We start from the raw sequence: 20494 nt of genomic DNA, 5'->3' as shown, positions 1-20494 counted from the left end.
CATGTCAGCACTACTTCCCATCATTTCACATTGTTTTATCATCCCTTGCCACTTTCACTTATCACAAAACTACTTGGACATTATGAATGATCCCTGCATATGGTTTTGACCAGTTTTTGTGTCATTATTTACATTTCTTTTGTTAACGGAGGTCAACTACCATGTGACTGAAATCAATAGAAGATTGTTTATTATAGTGGTAAAAGATCAGGCCAAAACAAAAGATGCAAAAGAGATTCTAAAGATAAATAATTGTTAACAACAATGAAACAAAGTTATTTTAAAAATCTTGATTACTGTGCTATGGCAAGTTGCAGATTCACAGAGAACCTGGTTTTAAGACTATAAATGTTTTTATTTAACCGTATTAACTGAAATGTCTTTAATTTGACTATTTATTCGTTTAACAACTTACTCAACGACTGCATTTTTGTTTTTCAATTTCCTCTGTGGACATTGTGATCTTGTTATTTGTTTGCAATAGCACTTTCTTTAGAGCATGTTGACCTTATTATTTTTAAAATGTTTAAAATTTTTGCTAAATATTCAAATAAGTTTTTAAAATTGTTCATGCTTGCCTCTTGATTGCTTTTGTAATGTAATTAATTGTCATATGAATCACAGCAGATGTAAAATGAATACCGTTTTATATCCTAAATTTGCCTTTGGGTGAGTGCTGAATTTACAGTCTATTTTAATCATTATGGCTTATAGGAGAAAGTGAAGCCAAGGCAAAGACAAAAGCTCAGTTTGAAGAAGTGTTAAAAAACTACTCTGGTTTAACTGTTGGGAAAAAGAAATCAAAAAAGAGCATACCTACCCAAGAAAATATTGTGGTGAGTACAGATTATGAATGACAGCAAATCATGCTTTTATCTCCGCTTGTATCCTCAGGTTTTTGTTGCTTGTTTGGTGCAATGTTTGAATGGCACCTGCAGATCAATTCTATTAGAATAGTAGACATGACTTAAGGCTGGGGCTCAATCATATTAGAAAAGATTAAGCGAATGAGGCACTCAGCATTGTGAGATAAAAGACTGCCCTTTTAGATTTTATTATTTAATATGAGATCATTATGGCAAAGCTATTGTTAGTCTTCCCTTAACACATTCATTTGACATTGAAACTGCTAACATTGCATCAAACTTACAGAACTCAGAATTTCTGACTTTGGCATGAAAGGTATTTTTTTGATCACCCTTTAATTTATTGAGGGATTATTATGAAAATGGGCATAAAATGAGTTCTGTATCAATAAGTCACAACACATTTAAGTCTGTGGTATGCATTCAACTTTAGCTAATTTATTATAATTTATTTTAGTACTTCTAGCCATGTTCAGATACCTGCAGGTTTAGCATTCAAACACCAATTTAGATACAATACTTTTTGGAATTATTTATGTGAGCTCCTTGCACCCACTTTCACTGAAGATAAACATTGAACTGGCTGACACACCTTTTCAGAGGGATTTGGAACAGAAGTTTACAGATTGAGCGCTGAAGATTCTGTTGGGGGAAAGATACCCTGTAACCTGCAGATGATGAAGTCTATTTTGCCCTCCAGTCCTTTTTATTCTGCAGGACCTGGTGCTGCTCTGTCTTGCTCAAATCTTCCTTTCATTCCTCTGCAGAGAAAGGTGTACATGACTAAATGTTCACTTTCTGAAGTTGATTCTTACAGGGTTGAGTAGCAGTGTAGGTAAGATCCTCAATACTTTTTGGAATGAGATTTGATGGAATGATTCCAGAAAGACTCCCAATTTGGTTTGAAAAGGCACTTTAGACCTCTAGCAGCAAGTGGATCATAAAAGGTACTATCTGTTTAAGCAACACCCAAAATTCTCAGCAATGTGAGGTTGCTCCCAGTCACTGGTTGCCAGTTGAGGATCTTAGGTCAAGCACTACTCAGTAAAATGGCACTCAATCTTGTTATTAAGTGGTAAAAATCAATTTATTGGCAATCAGCTGCTTAATGATCCTCTGGAAAGCCATTCCCATTGATGGCTTCAGCTCTTTTACATAATAGTGACCACTATAAACATGGGCTAAACCACTGTTGCATCTCAGGATCCTACTTTAGCCATCTTGGAAGATTGTTAGCACCTTAAGTATCCTGGGAAAACCTTGTTTTAATGTTTGTCATCTAATCACCTTTAATCAGTCCTCTACAATACAAAATTCGGGAATAGTTATAAGGAAAAGGTTAATTCAGCATTGGACGAACAATGAAAAAGTTTCTGACGAGTGTAATGAAAATTGGATTTCTTTTTACATAAGATGTGCATTGAAAACTTAGTGTGTTCAATCCTGAATATCCACTTGTTAACTTTAAAATTTGACTTACATTCTTAGGGTTCTGACACTTAAAACTTCAGTTCAAATGAAGGTTTAAACAAATAACATTTTGTACGTTAGAATTAATATGCCAGAATATACAAAAGCAAGGTATCGGGTGGCGTTAGTGACAGTTAATTTTACTTTTTAAACTTTGTCCTTCAGCTCAAATGTTTTTGTACCACGCATTTGTTAAGGAAGAGTTGGTGAATGATAAGACCAACAGTCTGTCTCCTGAAACCACAAAAATTTAAGACCAGAGTCAAAATCAGGAATGACTGAGAATAAAATTACGTAAATCAGTTTCAAATAGAGAAAGAAAAAAAATCATTGAGAGGAAAGAAAATTAAAGAATAGCGAGACAACTTTAAAAAATTACATTTTAAATGCTTGAACAATTTACCACCTATAAGAATGAGACTGGTTATCAAATCCAACATTCCAGCAAATCAAGCAACTTTTTAACTCATGGGAAGGATGACTGAGTTATTGGAAGCTTTGGACAGATGACAAAAAGCTTGGTTAAAAAGAAAATTTAAGGAGTGCTTTAAAGGAGCAATGCAGAGGTATAGACAGGATATCCCAGAGCTCGGGGGAAAAGGCAGCCAAAAGCCATAAAGAGTGCTTGAATTAAAATTGGGAATGCTGAGGAGGCAAGAATTAGGAATACAGCCGTCTAAGACTTGTGGTTATTCAGGAGGTTACAAAAATACAGGGACTGAACTTTAGAAGGATTTGAAAAGAAAGATGAGAATTTTAAAATCATGGTGTTGCCTGACAACAGGTAAGCAGTCATTGACAGTGTAGTGAAGAGTAAAGACCTAGGAGCAAAAATAGGTCATTCAGCCTATTGAGACTGCTCTGCCATTCACTGAGATCATGGCTGATCTGATAATCCTAAATTGCACATTCTTACCTATTACCCAGAACCATTGGTACCCTCATTGATTAAAAATCTGTCTATTTCCGCCTTGAATATACTTAACATCCTTGTCTGTGGTAAAGAATTCCACAGATTCACTACCCTCCGAAGCAATTCCTCCTCATCTCTTCCTTAAGTGGCTGACCAATTATTCTGAGATTAGCCCTCTGGTCCTCCACTCTCCCACGAGGGGAAACTTCTTTTCTGAATCTACCCTGTCAGTTTACCTAAGAATCTTGTTTGTTTCATTGACATTGCCTCTCATTCTGAGCTCCATTGAGTACATTTTTAAACTGTGGGGCTACTTGGCTGAATCCAGTGGTGTGTATTACTGCTGTTTATGATCCTGATACATTTTTTTTTAATTTTGTCTAGCTTGAAAAATTGAGGAATAAACTTAGTCTACACAAGGACAATGAAGATGACGAAACTATTCTGAATAACACTTATAACCCAGAGGAGCAAAGTCCCCGCTTCTCAAAAAACAAATTGAATGACAGGACCTCTGTGGCTGAAAAAATTAGCAATGTTGAGTTTTTTGAAGATGAAACCCCAGCCAAAAACAAGAAGAAAAAGAAAAAAGTGGGTGAACATTCATTTATTGAGGAGGTTCCTCGTCCAGACTGTGTATCAATCCTGCAAAAATCCAGAGAAAAGAGGTCAAGAAGTGCCTATGGAGAGGAATACCATACTGAAATTGTGAAAAAGAATGATATAGGAGAGGATGTAGATACCCTAATCCAAGCTTATCAGCAGGCTATTGCTGTCAAAGATGCAGGAGGTGTCAAAAAGAAATCCAAGCAAGTTGAGGCGCATTCAGTAAAAACATTTTCACACGTGTCTTCAAAATTAGCCAAGAAACTGGATAAGATGAAAACACTGAAAGAGTCAGCATCAGTGGAGGGAGAAACGAGGTAAGAATAAGAACATAATTTGTCACAATATACCTTTCTAGAACTTACATGTTAATGAAATTTGGTCACAATCTGTGCCATAGAATTCTTGAATTTATATTATGCAGTTACGTAATTCTCATAAATAAACAATATATGAACATACAGCTTAAATAGTAGGTATTTTAGGAGTCTGCAATGTGCTTGTTTTTTCCATCCAAGATACTCAAAATCTGAGAATGCAACATTGATGACTCCTACAGTAATTCTCTGAGTTTTGTTGCTGGGAGCACATAATCGAAATGCCTACTATCGGTTTCAGAGCCCATGTTCAAATGGGTTGCAGCAGAAACTCCAATATATATACTCCTGGCACATAAGCTCTTTAGTGGGAGCACAAAGATTAGTGGCCAATGAGCCCACGGCATTCAGAAGCCTTGTACTTCCACGAGGACGATTCCCTCCGGGACACCTTGGTCCACTCCTCCTCCATTCCTGTCTCCCCACACTCCTATGGCACCTTCCCATGCAATCACAGAAGGTGTAATACCTAGCCATTTACTTCGTCCCTCCTCAATATCCACAGCTCCAGACACACTTCCAGGTGAAGCAGTGAGCTACCTGTACTTCACTCAATCTAGTCCACCATATTCGCTGTTCAGTCTGCACTTTGTCTCCCCAAGGTAGAGGAAACCACGTTGTGAGCAGCGAATACAGTAGACTAGATTGAGTTCTTAATCTCTTTCTAAAAATCTAATTAATTTGTATTTTACATATAATATTTAACTGTAACTTGCTATTTGAATTCTAAATTCAAAAGGTTAAGTAAAAGCTGCCTAGTTGAGAATGGCAGAAGTTAATTAATTACAGAAACTAACTTAAATTCTTTTTCTGCACCCAAGCTAACTCTTTAGATTCAGAGCATAATGATTGAAGCATTGCAGTGTGACTTTGAACAGTGCTGAGAGTTGTGTGAATGAGGGAATTAAAGAAGGAGGGAAACAACGCGCTCCCTTGTTCTTTCCAACTTTTCTGTCCTTTAGAATTGGTTCTTAGTTGACTACAAGAAGTATTTGGTGGATATCTGTTTAAGATCGATAACATTACAAAGAGATTGAAGCTGGGAATGAAATATTCAGGGTATGTGACATTTTTTAAGGACAGGCAGAAAGGAAAGGTGGTGGGATAGCATAGTTAGTAAGGAATGGAATAAGTGTGATAGCAAGAAATGATCTTGGTTCAGAGAATGTAATGGGAAATAACAAGGGGAAGAAGACTCCCTAACAGATATTCATTCAGACTGAGAATAAATCGGGAGAAATGAGGGCATGTTTTAAAAAAAAGCAGTACGTTAACCATGGATGACTCTAGTCTTGTAGACTGGGATAGTCAGATTCATTTATTTTTGAAACTGTATCCTGGAGCAGTATGCTCTGGATCCAACCAGGGATCAAAGATTTGATTTTGGATTTGATGATGTGTAATGAAGCAAGTTTAATATGATGTCAGAGGAAAAGATCCCCTTGGAAACAGTGGCCATAATATTAGTAGAATTTAGCGTTCAGTGGGAGTGGGCGGAACTTAGGTCAAAAACACCTGTACTAAGCTTAAATCAGAGTTAATACAAAGAAATGAGGGCAGAGCTAGCCAGAGTGGACTGGGAAAGGGGTTTAGCAGCAAGATGGTTGAGAAACAATGGTAAATGTTTAAGAAAATAGCTCACGACTCACAACAAAGATATCTCTGAGTGAGAAACTAGAATTCTATTGAGGGGATAAGCCAACCATGGTTAACTAGGGAAGTTGAGAATAGCATCAGCTTGAAAGAAAAATCATACAATGTGGCAATGATTAGCGGTAAGCTAGAGAACATAAGAATGAGAAGTAGGAGTACGCAATTCAGCACCTCGAACCTGCTCTGCCATCTGATACAATCATGAGTTATTTCATCTCGGTCTCAACCCTGCTCTCCATAACCCTTCAACATGTTACTAATTAATCTGTTTCTTCCTTCAATTTACTCAATGTCCTGGCATGTCTGAATACTGGGTTGTGAATTCCATAGATTCACAACCTTTTCAGAGAAGCAATTTCTCCTCATCTCTGTTTGAAAACTACTATTCCTTATCCCAAATCAATGGTCTAGATTGCCCCACATGAGGGAATATCCTTTCTATGTCTACGTTGTCAATCCTTTTCAGCATCTTATGTACCTCAATTAAAATTCCTCTCATTCTTCTAAACTCCAGAGAGTATACAATAAGAATTTCTGTAGATATTTAAAGTAGAGTTATCCATGTGAACGTTGGTCCTTCAGAAAGTGGTTGTCTCGAGTTAATAATGGAGAGTGAGAAAGCACGATAAATCAACAGGTGCTTTTGGATCTGCATAATAGAGGACACAAGTTATCCCAGAAATAGCTGTATCTCAGGAAATGAAAGGGAGCAAAAGAGCTGTTATGAACCTAAGTGGAATATGTTCCTCCACCTTGTGTTGAACATCATTGCAACACTGTAGTATGGGACTAAGATGGTTTACATCCTCTAGGACTAGAGTTCCATAGATTTAGATTTTGACTTCTGTGCTCCAGTTTCTCTTGCATCTTCCACTTTTGCCTGACCAAGTCATATTTGTGTTCTGATCAAATTTTGCTAAAATGCACCTGCTTCTTCATTGTACTGATGAAAGGAAGTTTTCCTTTGCAAAGCAGACCAGAGGCTTTTCCTTTGTGGTCCAAAGTTATCTGCGAAGGTAGCTTGCAGTGTTGATATTCAGTAGATTATGTGTGCAGGTTGGCTGACCCCCAAACTGTCTATTGTTTCAGACGTGGTTGGGTTCACTACGTGGGAATTGTCTGAACAACTCTTGGGATGGTGGTGAGTTGGAGAGGAGAAGCAGTTATTCTCCAGATGCAAGTTTGCATTGTAGCTAGCCAGGTGCCTACGCTCTATTCCAATGGCTAAGTTAAAAGTCACAAACCCCCTTGTAAGATGAGTGTAACATGATGTTCCATTATGTCAGGGTTTCCCTCTTAGAGTCGATTATCTTTGTGGAAAATTGTAGCACATTAATGAGCATTCCAGGCCCATGAGGAACGTACCCATGAATTGATTTGGGTAACATTGAATTCAGAGAGATTTTCTGGAAGATTATTGCCAAGTCCAGTGCTGCTTTTAGCAGGCATCTCTGTGGGTGGTTTACCATGTTGTAAAAATGTTAACCATATGTAACCATTAGATAGTTGGTTATGTAATAGTAATTGGTTGCAACTCCATTTGTGACATCCGTTTTAAAAGATCGAGCCTCTTGGCTGAGTGCAGGTTAATTAAGCGAAACTTTCTATTGTTCCATCTCAGTGCCTCAACTAATACAAGTCTATTTGCTGACCAATCTGTCTTTTTCAACCATTCTTAAAAGTAGTTGCAGATTTCACACACCTTTCAAAGAAATTACAAGTTTTCTTTGCATTTCATCTTCCAGACAAAAGGTTGTCACACATTACTCAACTATACATATAAGCAGCTACACAATGGAAATTGCAAATCACTCTGCATTCCATTGAAGATGGTCTTCAGTCAAGCAGTTTGATGCCACACATTTAAGTTTGGGTTTAAGACAGACTGGTCAAGGAGAAGGCAAAGTTAAGAATTACTTTCAGGCTTAAACTTAAAAGTAACACTATTTATTGCACATTAATATTAAATTTTGCTATATTTAGTATAATGATATTACTGATCAGTCTCTGATCTATTGGTACATTATATAAGGACTCATTTAACTTTGTGTGTTCATGTCCATGTTGTAGCCTGGTCAGGCATAGAGTGGTCTAAATCAGCCCACTCTATGCTACTTATACTGGGTGAGATGTAGCTCCGTGACATCATTTCAAGGCTGCTGGAGGGCCCTGGAACCCCTTATACAACAGAGGACTCATGTCCAGAAAAAGTACATGAACACACATTTGAGAACTCAATTTGGAAATTTGATTGTATGATCAAATGATTGTATTTGATCGAAAAAATGTCCATGTTCAAAAAATGGTCACTAATTAGTTTTAAAATGCCCTTTTGTCCCCTTCTGCCCAAGTGAAATGCACCTTTCAGAGCTACAGGATGAAATTGATGGTAGAGAAAAGAACATTCCTCACAGAAAATTGATTTCTGAAGTAGAAGAGATAAAAAATGAAGAAAAAGAGAGACGTAAGCAAGAGAAGAAACAACAAAGACCAAAAAGAAAACGAACCAAGAAAATTAAAAAAGGTACAAAAATTTCAAGTGAATAATTTTAAAAAGTGCATTGTAGAACTTGGTGCACCAATTTTTTTGATATAAGCATTTATGTTGAGATCTCATTAAAAGGTATTTGTTATACAAGGTATGGTGAAAAAATTGATAATATTTTCTGTTTGAAAAATAATTGGTGTAATTTCATAAAGTTTAAATGAAATTGTTTCTTTGATACAGAAAAGTTTAGCCCTAATTTATTGACTGAGCAGTGCCTTCTGGTATTGAATATACTATAAGTTGGAATAGTGTCATCTCAGTTCCCAATGGTCCAGAGCATAAATATACCTTATCAGTTGATGTCAGACTACTAGATTCAGAATTGCTCTTGCAGAGGGTCCAAAATCTGCTTTCTGAAAAATCCCTTTGACCGGATTAGAAATGGAAAGGTTACAGGAATGGCTAGTATGTTAAATGGAAGCACTGCAGTACATGATATTGTGTGTGGTTTTAAGAGATAATATTCAACATAGAAGAAACTTTATTATGCAGATACTTAGGTAGTGCTAATTTAGGAATGTTTGGTGCTAACACTTTCGGCATGATTTTCCATTCCCAATAGAGTTGGTTGTGGATGTGATTTCAGAATTGTTTCAGAAGGCACCTCTGGATTCCTATGCATCCAGTTCACTTCTTGACTTTTGTAACAAAAGGCAGGGGACAGAAACAGGAAGCCCTTATTTTCAATTAACTAGCTATTAGGGAGCTTTTTAACAAACAAGCTAAATAGACAATAGAAATATCCCATCTTCTTCCTGTTAATGGGACAGACAAGGAGAAGATGGGATGTTTCTATTGTCTGTTGAGTGAACTCAAAACAATTTTAAATTAATTAGCCATCCGTTTTACATTGCAACCAATTTTACTTTCTAGCAATAAAAGCTAAAAGTTCACTCAAAAGTAAGAGGCATTTACTCATTTTAGAATCATTTGCATGATATTAAGATAATTAAACAAAGTGTTTGCCAAAGTCAAAATGAATATGTGTTGTTATTTTAGTTCGTGCTCAATTTTCTTTGCTTTTATTGTGAAATCTGATTTGGAAAATGACTTATGCACTGTAACAATGCTTTGGTCAACTCATACACTAGCTTTTAGTTTTTTGCGTAAAACAGTTTCAGAAATGATTTTTAGCTTTGAAAATGTACACGGGACAGCTCCAAATTGTCCTATAAAACCTAATGTTGAACATTGCAAATTGTGCAGGTGTCTAATTCTGCTGCTGCTCCTATTGGCCCACAGGGCCTTGTGGATGCTCGGCTTTGAGTTGCTACAGCTGTTTGAAGTCTGTCCAATTTAGAACAGTGATAGTGCCGCACAACGCGTGCACTATTTTCATATCACATAAAATAATTCTCACTGATAGGGTAGCATAGTGGTTATGTTACTGGACTAGTAATCCAGGAACTCAGAACTAATTGGCAGAAAGCTGAGAGTTCAAACACCCACCATGGGGTTCCTGCAGTTTCTGATCATCGCACTGTCCTTGTGAAGACAATGTTGTGTGTGCATATTGAGAATACCTTGTATCGTGTTGTGTGGCGTTATCACCATTCTAAATTAGACAGACTTCAAACAGATATAGCAACTCAAGACTGAGCATCCATAAGGCCCTGTGAGCCTTCAGCAGCACAATCTGCCAAAGCTCCTTTGAAATTATCTTCCAAATCCACTTCCATCTAGAAGGATAAGGACAACAGATACATGGGAACAGCCACCACCTGTAAATTCCCTTCAAAGCCACTAATCGTCCTGACTGAGAATTATATCATCATTCCTTCAATGTCTTGGCTCAAAAATTTGGAACTCCCTCGTTAACGGCATTGTGGGTCTACCTACAGTACGTGGACTACTGTGGTGCAAGAAGGCTGCCCACCACTATATTCTCGAGGGCCACCAGGGATGGCAAGTGAACGATGGTTCAGCTAGTGATGTCCATATCACATGCATGAGCAACAGAAAAAAATCTGAGATGAAAAGCTAGTATTAGTAATGCCTCTCACATTATTGCATAGCCTCATCGGATTCACTAATATCTTGTAGGTATAGATTCTGCTGTCCTTACTTATCTGACCTACACCTGATTTCAGACTGATGTTTATGCAGCTGACTTACAATAGTTTTATGAAATGGTTTGTGTAGCTTATCAGCGCCACGTTTTCTATCTGAGTCAGGAATGGGCAATCAGCCTGCAACCTATGAATGAGGAATTATTTTTTAAAAACATTAATGGCCTGTTTGTAATTAACTAAACTAAGATAATTTTAAAATGGATTCAAAAGTTGAAAGCTGAACATTGACATTCTGAAAATCACTTCAAACAGTTCAAATATCTAGATATTTGAAGGATGAAACCGGAATGTAATAGGAAATACATTGAACCATCTCCTGCCCACAATAATTAGAAAGACCTGCAAGCACGAGTAGCATTGTCTCACACCTCTTTCTCCAAATTATATAATGGCAGAGCAGCAAAGGAAGCTATTTGGTCCATTGTGCCTATGCTCTTGTTTCACTGTAGCTCTGAAACTTTGCCTCCTTCAAGTATTTCTCCAATTTCCTTTTGAAGGTTTTTGCTGAATCTGCTTCCATCTTCTGACAACCACCTTAAATGTATGTCCACTGGTTACCAACCGTTGTATCACAAGGAAAGTTTCTCCTTATTGACTCTATCATAATTCCCTCAACCAAATTTCCTATAAATATTCTTATTACAACAACCCCAGTTTCTCTAGCTGTTCTATTTAATCTGAAAACTGTATGTCCCTTGTCCCTGATATGATACTGCATCCTTTCTAAAACCTTATTCATAAGTTCCTTTTAAAGTACGAGGCCCAGAATTTGCCACAGTACGCCAGCTGAGGCTTACTCCACATTTTATAAAGGTTTGTACCCTTTGTTGCGTTGATAAAGCCAAGGATCCTCTATGCCTTTTCAACATTGCTTTCAAGATGCCATCGGATTAATTTATTGTTTTATTTGCATGCCTTTTTAAAAGAGGGTTTTTTAAAAAAAATCAGCCCTAAGATATTATCTGTCATAGATTTTACCAAATAATTAATGTTACATAATTCACTTTTGCAGGGCATATTTCTGAAATTAATGTAATTGCTTGCTTTGTGTGGATATCTTCAGCTGGACAAGTGTGTAACGCATTTTACAAATTGAAATTTTAATTGCCTAGCAACTTCCTTTTACATATATAATTGAAATGAAATGGATTCGCTAAACTAGCACCAGTAGGTGTCACTGTTGTCTTGTATTTGTGAGATTTTTCCATACAGGAAATTGGCAGTCCTCTCTAGAGATGTGAACAATGCATTGGAAAGCTATATCGACACGAATAAGAATTCTCATTGTAAAGTTGTCCTAATTTACCAATAGTAACTGATGTCGGTAGGTTGGCCATGGAAAAGGCAGGGTTACAGGGTTAGTGTGGAGGAGTGGTGGATCTGGGTAGACTTCATTCTATGTCTTATGTCCTCACATGATGTGTTAGGTCATTTATGTGTTAAAGAAGTTACGTCCTATCATTATTTGTGGTGTCATCTGTTAGCTCCGACTCTATACTGAGAATACAGTTACAGCAACTGGCTACTTAGTGCTGCAGTCACATATGTATTAGTTTTCTAAGATAATTATAAACAGGAGCACTTCTGCAACTTAATTTTAAATGTTTCAATTTTAATATGTTTTTCCTTTTTTTTAGGTTTAATCACCCTCTACTGCCATGTTTCTTGTCTTCTCAGCAATTCAGCTTTCTTCATCTTGTCACTATTCCCCAGTCCGTTTCTTTCCAGACCTCTTTTCCTCAAAGAACCTTTTCTGAATTGTCATGCGCATGTCAGTGATTCTATGTTCTATGGCCTATTCAAAAGTGTTTGGTTACTGCGGTTGCTCCTTTCTGAAGCTGTGATTAATCTACTGACATTGCTCTGGCCCACAATCAAGATAACATTCAGACACGGGAGAGACAAGTATTGGAGTTCTAGAGAGAATCAGAAAAAAAGAAGCATTAGGGAAGTTAGAGGTAGGTACATTCTTAGGGATACAGTCAGAAAGAAGGAACATTGGACCAAGGAAAGAAATCGAGATCAGTGAGAGTACAAAAAGAGAGAAAATCTGAAAATAAAGAAAGATAAGAGATTTTGGGCAAAGGGAATTGGAAAACCAGAAAACGCAGCCTGATGATTTCCAAATCTGACAGGGATTCACCTGTATGTGTAGGGGATGTATAGATTAGGGAGATGAGTGGGATGCTCTGTGGGTCGGTGTGGACTTGTTGGGCCGAAGAGCCTGTTTCCACACTGTGTAGGGATTCTATGATTCTAACCTGGTCAATTGCATCCATTGCTCCCGATAGGGTCTCCTCTATATCGGAGAGACCAAGTGCAGACTAGGTGACCGATTCACAGAGCATCTGTGCTCTGTACGCTCCAATCAATGCCACCTTCTGGTTGCCAGCCATTTCAACTCCCCCTTCCACACCCTTGGTGACATGTCTATCCTGGGCCTTCTCCACTATCAAAATGAGGCCGCATGTAAAGTAGAGGAGCAAAACCTTATATTCCCCCTCAGGAGCCTACAGCCCATTGGCCTCAACATTGAGCTCACCAGCTTCAAAATCTCCCTGCCTCTGGCCTCATCCCATGTCCAGCCCTCCCTCTCATACCTGCCTCATGACATGACAGAACCTTGTCCATCTTCCTTCTGACCTATCTGCCCCACCCTTCCCATTGACTAATCTCTACAACCCCCTACCTGCATCCACCTATCGCCATCCCACCTACTTTCCCCCACCCCCCCCCCCCCATTTATTTCTGAGCTCCCTTCCCCCCCGCCCCCCACCGATGTAAGGTCCCAACCTGAAACGTCGACTTTCCTGCTCCTCTGGTGCTGCCTAACCTGCTGTATTCCTCCAGCTCCACACTGTATCGACTCTAATTTACAGCATCTGCAGTTTTTGCTATGTCCTAAATGCATGGTGTGTACATGGTGTGTGTGTGTGTATGTGTGTATGAGAGGGTGAGTGTGTGTTTGCATGTGTGTGAGAGAGAGGGGTGAGTGTCTGTGTGTGTGTAGGGGGCGAGAGAGTGTCTGTGTCCGTGTGTGTGTGTGTGTGTTATTAAAAATACAAGATTCAAGTGAATTGTAATAAACAAATTTATGTCATAACTCATTTTTGCCAAGCACAATGGGCTACTTTATTTTTGGTAACTGAAAATATTCCATGTAAGCAGAGATCTGATGGTATGCTGACACAGTCTGTGCAAATTTGTGGAGAGATTAAGTTTTAGTTTCTTGTTACATTTAATTGGCTTTATATAAATGGGACTTGTGTTAATGTGAACAGCATTCCAGTAGAATTTAGTTCAGTTAGGGAATAGTTAGTACTTGCGGGGGCGGAATTGTTCAGTTTGTTAGTAATTCTGTTAAATTGTTCATTGTGAGGTCAAATAACTACATTGTTACTTACTACTTACAACGTGGAGATTAGGGATTTTCTTTCATCTAACTTTGCTTTTAACAGATTGTAAAGGCGAGGTGAGCTTCTCTGAATCTTTCAAGTTTAATTATTAGAAGGGAACTTCTATTCTCCACCATCAGATTGGGGCTTGTGTTTTGGTTTAATTATCAGAGGGGTTCGACTTTCCCTAACAGTTTAGGGGCTTGTCTGGGATGTTTTTCCTTGTAATCTTGTCAGTGAGGACTTTGATCTAAAATGCCGTGGTACCTGTTTTGGATAGATGGTGTTTTCTTAGAGAGCTTAGTGATTTCTTGTGAGAGCTGAAGACTTATTTCTCAGATGGCAGGTTTGCTTTTCCCTCAGGTGACAGTTGGTCCTCACACCCCGCCCCCCCACACACACACACATACACACACCTCCCCCCCCCATGACCCATCAATTTCTTATAAAACCATCAGTTTTAAATTCAATTGGTTTTCTGTATCTAGGTGCTTGGTTTAAATTCATTGGCTAAATTCAAGCTTCTTGTCTCAATACCAAAACAGAACTGCTGTTTTGTCTCCCAACTGTAAGGCCTTTTGATACACTTGTTTCAATTTTGGGGCTGTCTGTACAGTACTTGTAAACTTCCAAGCACAGACAAATCACAATCTCTGTACTGCTTTTCCACGCTATCATTTTTACCAACAATTCTAACTTCGTGCTTTCCAATTCATGAATTCATAATATGAATTTGTAACAGGATCCAGTAATGGAGGAGGGTAGGTAGCAGTACTTAGCAAACTGGATGGTACTTTGAAGTATAGTACTGCCCGACTTGGAGATGTAACTGGGAGGTCTTGAGAGTTATGTACACAGCATTGGCATATTAGGCAGATAAGGTTGGATGATGTAATTAGAGATAAGTGAAATTAATAGGTTATTAATAACAGAAAATGTGTAAATAGGCATGAGAAGAAAATTGCACAGGAATTAAAGTATTTCTTTACATAGCATGAACACATTATACTAATGTATAATATTTAATACCTTTTTGTTTATTCATAATATCTGGCTGCCCCTAATTGCCTTTGTGCAAGTGGTGGTGATCTTCCCCCTGAATTGCTGCAGAATATCCTTTGTAAGTAAACTCTCAGAGCTGGTAGGAATTTTGATCCAGTTGCAGCATACCATCGGATCTCTGCTTACATGGAATATTTTCAGTTACCAAAAATAAAATAGCCCATTGTGTTTGGAAAAAATGAGTTATGACATAAATTTGTTTATTACAATTTACTTGAATCTTATATTTTTAATAACAAGCCACTAATCCATTTTGCAGCATTACAGAAAAGGTAAGAGTTCAAGCTTCACAAGTTTCCAGTATCAGCCTTGCTATTGGGAAGGGAGAGGTATGAAAAGAAGGAGCTAAACTGGGGAGACATAACATCATTTTGAGCACTTTAATGCAACTTTTATATATTCTTTAAAAAGTTTAAATGCACTAACTGTATTTTTCTGTTAGTGACAGAGGAAATAGAGTCAAAAGAAGAGATAATGCATGAGACAGCTCCAGGGCTAGAGACTGCACCTCAGCAGCAGAAGCCAAAGTACGTGACTGATGACGATCTTGTCCTTGGTGTATATATCCACAGAGCAGACCTATTAAAAACAGATATTCTGACATCCCATCCCTCAGTGAAAGTTCATGTTATTGACGAAGTGTCAGGGCAATATGTAAAGAAAGAACATAGGTAAGTTGCAAAGCTTTAAAGAAAATTTGCCACATCCAATAATGCATAAATTGACGTGATTCAGTGTGAGAATAAGTCTTTTATGTAATGTACACCTATGTGTTTGTAAAAAGGCACAAAAACGTCAATACAATTTGGTTTTTTTGCAGAAGAAAAACGTTTTGTTGAGAACCTTTCATATTATCAGGATGGTCCAAAATATTTATTTTAAAAATGATTATTTTTGAAATGTACCCACTTAAAGTGACTCTTAAAATCTGCACAGTAAAGCCTAACAAACAGCAGTGAGATAGATGAACAGTTAATCTGTCTGATATTTGGCAAGCCGTAAATATTGGCCAGGACATCAGTTGGACTTCCTGTTCCTCAAATTGGGCTATGCAAGTTGTTACACATTTGCACATTCACATTTAATGTCTTATCAAAAGATGGCATTAATAACAATGTAGCAGTATCTCAGCACTGTGTTGAATTGTGAGATTAGGTCATGTGTAAATGTTTCTGAATTTTGATGCTATAGACCACGGCTGTGATGCATGCTACTAAGGAATGTATCAGCTACACATCCATCTAGAAGGATCATACTTGCCTTTAATACGCTGATTGTGCTTTGTTTTATAAATTGAAGTGCCTTGGAATATTTTATTATGTTACAGGTGCTTCAAACAAATTCTTGGAAATTGGTGTGCAATTGAATAAGTGCAGAAGAGTTGGTGATTGTGAATATCAAGTCACATTGAAAAATGGGGTGTTAATTTTGTTTGCATGATGTTCTTTTGCTTGTTGAAATTAGCAAGATAGTCACTCATTACAGTCATCCATCTCTTTAAAGTTCTGCATTTAGCACATGCCCAAAGACCATTGTCAAATGTTCATGTATGACGAACTGTTAAATTAAAAAGCTGCTTTTCGTTGACTGATTTTACAAAATAGTCAATCAGAAAATGTTAAACATAAGCAGTTTAATTCCTGAGCTTTATTTTAACATACCACTGGAATGGATGAGGAGGAATAAATGGCCAGCCTTCTGAAAATTGGTCATTCCTTGGTTACAGGTCTGTACCTGGTAAAGATTGGGGAAGTGTGTTCCAGAAGTCTGTGGTTGCAGGAGAAGGAAGATTGAATCTGGAGCATTCCAACTCTACCTGACTTCACACAGGAAAATAAACAGAACTGTTAAATATTTATTCACATTCTGATAGTCCTCTGAGACTGAAAGGAAAATGTGCTCGGAGTGGTCTATCAGTCACCGACTGCAGCCTTTCCTGGGGCATTAGGCTGATGTAGATAACTATCTTTGCTCATGTAAGGACTAAATGTCTAGTGAGCAACATCAAAATGAACAATAAATATAACTAGCTCATAGTTGAAGAGAGTCAGGAAATGTACTTGTAACAGGATCCTGCAATAATCCTTGCCTTTTGAATATTCTCTCCCCTGGCTATAACCCATTGGCCAACATTCTCCAGTTAGCAAAGGAAACAGGTAAATCATTCTTAGATCTCAAACATAGTTAAATAACATTTTTCTTGAGGAAGCTGTGTACTCTGGTGCTGTTCTTCCCCTGTGTTCTCCTAAAGACTGAAATTCATTAGTTAGGTAGAACACTGTCATTGCCATGGTATTGCAAAATACTTCTTTCTGGATTCCTCTACCTTAAGATTTATCACGAAGAAAGGATGATGGAGCCTCTCATCCCATAAGCTGACATGCAACCATAGCTAGAGGGAAGCATGTACACAAACAAAATCAAATGGAAAATTTAACTTTGGTTCAAGATATTTGCCGCCTATTTCTGCCCCAACTTATGGGGGGAGGGGGTGCATGGAGGGCTGTGGAATGGGCAACAATTAGTCTTTGACTTGAATGAAATGCATTTTATCATGGGGACTCGTCTTGTAATTATTTTGCAATCGGAATTTCTGAAGCCAATGACTTCATGATTCAAGTTCTGTGGAGTTTGGTTTTAACAAATGAAAATGATATTTTATTTCTGATGCCAAACATTTAGATTCTTCTAAAGAGGCAATATCTTGTATTTATGTGCATGGTTTAGACTTTGGTGTCCAGGGAACAGCTGTTCACGATTTCCTGACATTACCCAAGGGCCCATCAGAATTACAGTTAATTCTCAATTCTATTTTCTGTCTTACACCTGTCATAAGCGTACTCTTTCTTTCTAATGTTAACTTCTACTTTGTGATCCAGGGAACTCTGATATGTTTTTCCTACCTTTTCCATTAGAAGGAATATACCTCAGCTATACCCAAACCTGTTCAATGTCAGATCCTCAAATGGAAAATGAGATGCTATTCCTCCAGCGTGTGCTGAATCTCACTGGAGCACTGCAGCAGACCTGAGATGGAAATGTTGGCAGGAAATGTGTTGAAGTGGCAGGCAGCTGGAAGCTTGGGTCATTATATGAACAATAAAAATCTAGTCCATAGACGACACTGGGCAATGTAATTGAATCATTTTTGTTTCTTAGATCTAGCTAAATTAACTCTGTCCTTGAACCCTCTGAGACATCTTTCTTCTGCAGAATTGCAATGCCCTCCTTAACTAGTACTGCTACCCCTTTTCCTTTCCTTGTTTTCCTATCTTTTTTGAATAACTTATACCCAGGAATGCTGAACACCCAATTTTGTCCTTCCTTGAGCATGATCGCCATTACTGACAAAATGTCATAATTCCACATTCAATCTGCTTCTGCAACTCCTCAGCTTTATTTACTATACTCAGTGCATTGACATGCACACCCATTAATTCTCTTTTGGCCTTCCTTTCTTTCTCCTCTACTTCGAACTCACCTGTTAACTTAGTAATAATTGTTTTTAAGTATGTAAGTTGAAGACTATTCAACAATGAAACAAAATTTAGCAATGCGAGAAGAAACTAAAACAGAAGTGAGAGAATACTAAGGACAAAGGGAGCTCAAAGTGGTTAACTTAATGAAAGAGTACAACATGCACTCCAGTGTTCTCCACGCTTAATACTTCAGTTAGGAATTATGCATTAAATAATTATTCATTGCTTAAATTAAATAAACTCTTGCTTTGGCCTTGAAATACACTAGTATAGAAGTTTGACCATAGGTATACATGTGTTCATTGCATATAGTGAGTGGCTCTCTAGACAGAACTGTTTATTTCTCCCCCTCAATTCCAGTAAATCCCGTTCAGCACTTTCCTTATCAGAATACATTAGAAACTTGTAGAAAGTGCCGACTGGAGAACTAATTATGATGCTTGCTCTATATGCTAACTCACTAGGAACATCCCTTAGTTATTTCATCAGTAAAACTGATTTTGCAAATTGGTCATCAGCAGTATTACACGATACGTTGTAACCAAGTACAGAAAGTTAGTCATATCAATTCTCTCATGCTTACTTTTTGTATACCATACACGCAACATTTTGTAAAACCACAAGCCAAGAACGATGCTCTATATTACAGGAATGATTTTCATTTATGTGTGCAACAGTTGTCTGTGGTATTACTATATTTTGTATTAATAGGAATCCCATAACTGTGTTTCGGAATACTCCATTTGTTGACTGACTCTGTCTCTGTATAGACACTGATGTGTGCCATAGGTAGTGGTTGAGTAAATCAGCAAATTTATGTGCAGAAAAGTACTGTATTAAAAATGAAAGAAAGACTTGTATTTATTTGTGCACTTTGATATTTTTGAAGTGCTCCAAAAGTCTTTGGGTGCAGTTAATTATTTTTAAATACTGTGTGCAAAAAAAATGCTGCTACTAGCAGCTGAGGTGGGATTGATGGAGAATGTGCAACTTAGTGATTAGATGCGATCTTTAATAGCCACTAGACGGGGTAGACAGGAGTATCATTTGAATGTTTCATCCAATGAAGCAAATCAGAAAATGTGGCATTCTACCGTTGTTCTATTGTAACTGAAACGTAAAAATAGTTGAACCCATAGCCTTCAATGATGAGAGTGCAATCAACCTAAGTTAACACTGCCAATCAGAGATTATTTGTTACTGAAAATCAGTAGAATAACATACATTTATATTTCCTCTCGTTACAATAGGGGTATGTAGTAAGTGTCTTAAGGTAATAGTTCTGAAGCGGGTAATGTTCCTAGCAGGTTCAAGGTCAGAGGTGGACGATGCAGAACACAAGACTTGACTTCCAAGACGCAACAAGTTTTAATCAGTACATGAATAGAAGCTCATAGCTCCTAAGTGACTCTCTGTCGTCCCCCGCATGAGACAAGAAATTGTTTGATTTGCTGAAATGTTGGAGTTGATATTTTGTCTCATTCCGTAGATGGTAAATTGTTCATACTTTTAAAATGTACTTTTTAAAAACTACCTTGCTACTCCTTATGGTCTTTTTTTTTTCTCTTAATGAATTCTTTCTTTCTCTGTTTGAAACGAGTTCACCTTAATTTATTCTCGGTCATTCCTGTTTCTTTCTCTTGTCTTAATTTTCATTACTTAAGTAGACTGTAGGTCATGCTATTCACCAAATTTTCCCTTAACAAGTTTTTAGGACAGAAAAATGTGAACTGAAGGGCAAGGTTAAAAAACACCGCTAGATGTCTTGCGCCAGTAGGAACATAACGAGCAAGGAACAAGAGCCTGCTTCTTTCAACTTCTATGCAGTTGGTTCATTCCAGGAGCTGATAGTGACCCATGCGCCCAAATGTACAAGGACAGTGACCAATGCCATCACTGCAGTCTCGCACGTCTTCACTTCCTGGTCCCATAGTGAGGTCGGTGCCAGCCCAGCAGTCAGATTCTGAAGCATTCCAGAGTTTTCCCAGAAGCAGAGTGCCATTAGCTGCACACACATGACACAGAGTGGGCTGTCTCACAGTGTGGTGGAACT

General features: G+C 37.8%; 1 protein-coding gene across 1 annotated transcript in view; it reads left to right on the top strand.

Annotated features, from left to right (window-relative positions):
• LOC125483112 (jouberin-like) overlaps positions 1–20494 on the top strand; it is a 57502-nt gene that overhangs the window by 25265 nt on the left and 11743 nt on the right. The window contains exons 3-6 of the mRNA XM_048596745.1: positions 715–836; positions 3634–4172; positions 8237–8409; positions 15405–15633. Of these exons, the coding sequence (XP_048452702.1) occupies positions 715–836; positions 3634–4172; positions 8237–8409; positions 15405–15633 (1063 nt within the window). The remainder of the gene's footprint in view (positions 1–714; positions 837–3633; positions 4173–8236; positions 8410–15404; positions 15634–20494) is intronic.

This window comes from Rhincodon typus, chromosome 5 (assembly GCF_021869965.1).
Source record: "Rhincodon typus isolate 14 chromosome 5, sRhiTyp1.1, whole genome shotgun sequence".
Taxonomy (NCBI): domain Eukaryota; kingdom Metazoa; phylum Chordata; class Chondrichthyes; order Orectolobiformes; family Rhincodontidae; genus Rhincodon; species Rhincodon typus.
Note: the sequence above shows the minus strand (reverse complement) of the source record. Positions and strands in the feature narration are given on the sequence as shown.